This window comes from Opisthorchis viverrini (genome assembly GCF_000715545.1).
Source record: "Opisthorchis viverrini unplaced genomic scaffold opera_v5_30, whole genome shotgun sequence".
Lineage (NCBI taxonomy): Eukaryota > Metazoa > Platyhelminthes > Trematoda > Opisthorchiida > Opisthorchiidae > Opisthorchis > Opisthorchis viverrini.
The window spans coordinates 1,515,947-1,519,239 of NW_008751686.1; the positions used below are offsets into that span (position 1 = coordinate 1,515,947).

Below are 3,293 nucleotides of genomic sequence, written 5' to 3' on the forward strand. Positions count from 1 at the left end.
CGATATTGTATTTCATTGTCACTGGTCGATGTCTCCCCAAAAACAGTTCGATGTTCTGTTGTGAACTGCCCTCATACATGACTATGATTGAAATCAACCCGTGATGTCCACATTCTGCCCGTAGTTTTCATGTTTCCTTTAATATGTCAACACAAGCGTCTGGAAATGTAAATAGAGACGGAGTTTTAGAGAAGCTCATGAGCTTAATTCACTGCGAAGGTACAAGGTGGTGGAAGGGCATTAGAGAACATTCCTGGGAACATTTTTCGAAAGTCAGAACCCCGCTTAAGGAACTTGAATTTGGGGGTTGTAGAATAGCAATGATCCGCCTCCGAAAAATCTCGATGACGAATTGATGAAAGAGTTACAGGGCATCTCTGCCGCTTTTAATGTTTTCATGGACTTTTTGACCTTCCTTGGCATTGGGGGAGGGTGGAGTGAAAGCGGAAGGGTGCCACAAAACGAAACAGGATTGTTTCAGAGGCTTAGTAAACAATCGGTGCATTTATTGTTTACCAGACCTCTACCCAATCGGTCTCAATCATTTTCCAATTGATTGAAACACGATCACGTTATTCAACGACTGCCTTGCGATTGAGTGTGATCATTTTACTGATTTATCAGTATTCGAGTGGTTGTCAATGATTTGGTGTTACTGCACCTATGTACCGAACGGCGGTTGATTCGGTCACGTGATTACTGTTTTCTGTTTAAACAATCAGCTTACTAGCGATTGTTCAGCTACTCAAACGTTATTCTACTTTGTTTTGCAGAACATCATCGTCACGTATGCAGGGATGTTCATCGGAGGAGACTATGTATTTACGCCGACTAACTTTACTGGTGTCACAATCAGGCAAGTCAAGTTCACAAAATCACATCAGCATCTGTACTGCTAATCCCTGTTTTGATGTGGTTGAGTGCATACTGCTCAATCCTTCTCACCGACAAGCTGAGGAACGCCCGACAAAGCCTTCTTATGGCGTAATGGTGTCCAAAGTTGACACTGCTGTCGATGCTGACACCGCAGATTAGCCTCTGAGTCGCAACTGTTCAGTTCGCATTATCGACTTTCAAGTTCGATAATAGCCCTGCAGTTTTTTGCTGTCATACGAACGAGCCTCTTGGGTGGGGACTGATTTGTAACCAATACATTGGAACCCTTCCTTTCAGATTGTGCTGTCATACTCACGAACGAGCCTTTTGGGTGGGGACTGATTTGTAACTAATACATTGGAACCCTTCCTTTCAGATTGTAGCACAGTTTCAAAGGATATCTAGAATCGTTTACTTCCATTCTCGAGTACCCCGGGATGTAGCTCGAAGGAATGCTTTCTTCAGCCAGCGGCGTTTAGGGATCTGTTTTGAGCTATGCGAGCATCAGATCACGAGTCGTATTCGTTTATGGTATAGTTTCAGTGTGGACTTTGTTTGACAGGGCTAATGTAACAAGCCTTACTCTTCGTGTCGTCGTATCGAAACAGGTCGACCGATTTGTGCCTTGGTCCTTTTGCTTACCCTTCAAATAATTCGATAACACACACACACACGTTCGACCGTGCTATTTGGCCATGCTTCGGAATACTGGAGGGATCTTTTGGACTCAGAACGTTGTCTTACGGACGGTCATCTGGTCCGTTGCGGTTCTCTACCTTTTTAATGAGCCCGTCCAATCATGTATACACATTAAGTAATGGACAGTTGGCAGACATCGGTTAAGGGTGTTGGCTTTACGTGAAGATGAGCAACCCACCAGTAAGAACGGATGTACAGTTTACCTCTCACCGGACGATTGAGTCATACCGTGGAACAGTCCAGGTAAGATTGTAATGCATGTCAGGAAACCTGGTTGAAGTCTACATCGTACTTCATTAAGTATTCTCACTGTGGACTCGCTGGTTAACACTTCGAACGTTTTGAAAAGATCATAACGTCTATGCCGTTATTTTGATGATGTCACTGTCTGCATCCCCTCGGGTGGGGATTGCTGGCTTCAGCAAGCGTACAGGCGTCCGAATTTCAATATGAACCATTGACACATCTCAGAGCTTTTTTTATTCTGCCGACTGCTACCATACTTGAAAACTGTGAAGCATTCTGTGCCGTGTGCACCTCTTCCGTACCCATGCGATTCAAGAAGACATATCCATAGCCTATTCGGTGCAGCGCTAACAACAACAATACAGTTGAAGAGAATATTGGTAGCTCAGGTTGCAGTGATGGCCGTCAGTTTGTTCGCTGTGCAGGGATAAATAAAAAAACGCTCAGTTATAGCACCCTTCCGGTGCCTAGCTGTCATACCAACCGAAGGAAGCACGAGGGCTGGGATACTGCCAGGTTGCCCAAGCCTAGACAGGGAAGTCGAGAGTCAGAGGTCGTGTTTGAACCGTGGACCTTCCGGTCAGTAAATTGCGCTCTAAGCACTTGGGCCATCTTGCCCCATGGAAATTTAATTTCAGTCGTTTCTTCACTACTCACGATCTGTCCACAAGAGCGGAGGCGCACTGCAGTACAGCAGAAGGCAGACGGAAAGAAGCCAAAGCCGCTACGTCGTGTACTAAATCCGATGAACAGACGGGAACAAAACTTCCTACATGTTAAATGAACACAACAGAGCTATCAAAAGACACGACCCACTACATCTTATTTCCATACATAGTGATAAGGAAGAACACAAGTTTAATTTAGATAATATACATATCTTTGCGTGCGGGAGTACTATAGGCGAGAGGGAATTCCTAGAAGAATGGTAGTCGGCAAAGGATTCAATCAACCGCCAGATCCAAGTTAACCCAATCAGCGGACCGCTATGCGCAAGAGTCCGTCAACTCATTGGTAACACTGAGTGAATCTCGGTCATTTGACCAACAGACCAAGAAACGGGATTCCTTATGGGGGCAAATGAACAAAGGTCACGGTGAGGGCACCGGTGACGTGCCCTCACGTGTCTCATGGCTACCCGGATGCCCCCCAATCAAAAATAGGTTACCCAACAAGCCAATAGGGACGCTAGCCCAAACGATAAGTGATCAGTGATCAATATCGATCTGGGTGAGTAGAGATATCAATCCCTGCAAGCGCACCAACCGCGCACTTGCAGCCTCAACTGTCCCCGATTCCTGAGGCACTGGTGGTTTCAACTTGAATGTTGATGAAACACCTACGGTCAATACTGCTTGCTTTATGTCCTGGATCTAATGATGTCCCGCACTGCTACTGCCAGCAACAAGAACCGAACACCATGATTCTACTGGTGACATGATGGCTCATAATATCGTCCTTCTCCTCTGATC

At 45.6% G+C, this 3,293-nt stretch overlaps 1 protein-coding gene across 1 annotated transcript in view; it reads left to right on the top strand.

The window, feature by feature from the left end:
- Positions 1–3,293, top strand: part of T265_13016 (hypothetical protein) — a gene marked incomplete at both ends in the record, with an annotated part of 24,313 nt that overhangs the window by 10,971 nt on the left and 10,049 nt on the right. Inside the window, one exon of the mRNA XM_009166750.1 lies at positions 774–865. Coding sequence (XP_009165014.1) covers positions 774–865 — 92 coding nt within the window. The remainder of the gene's footprint in view (positions 1–773; positions 866–3,293) is intronic.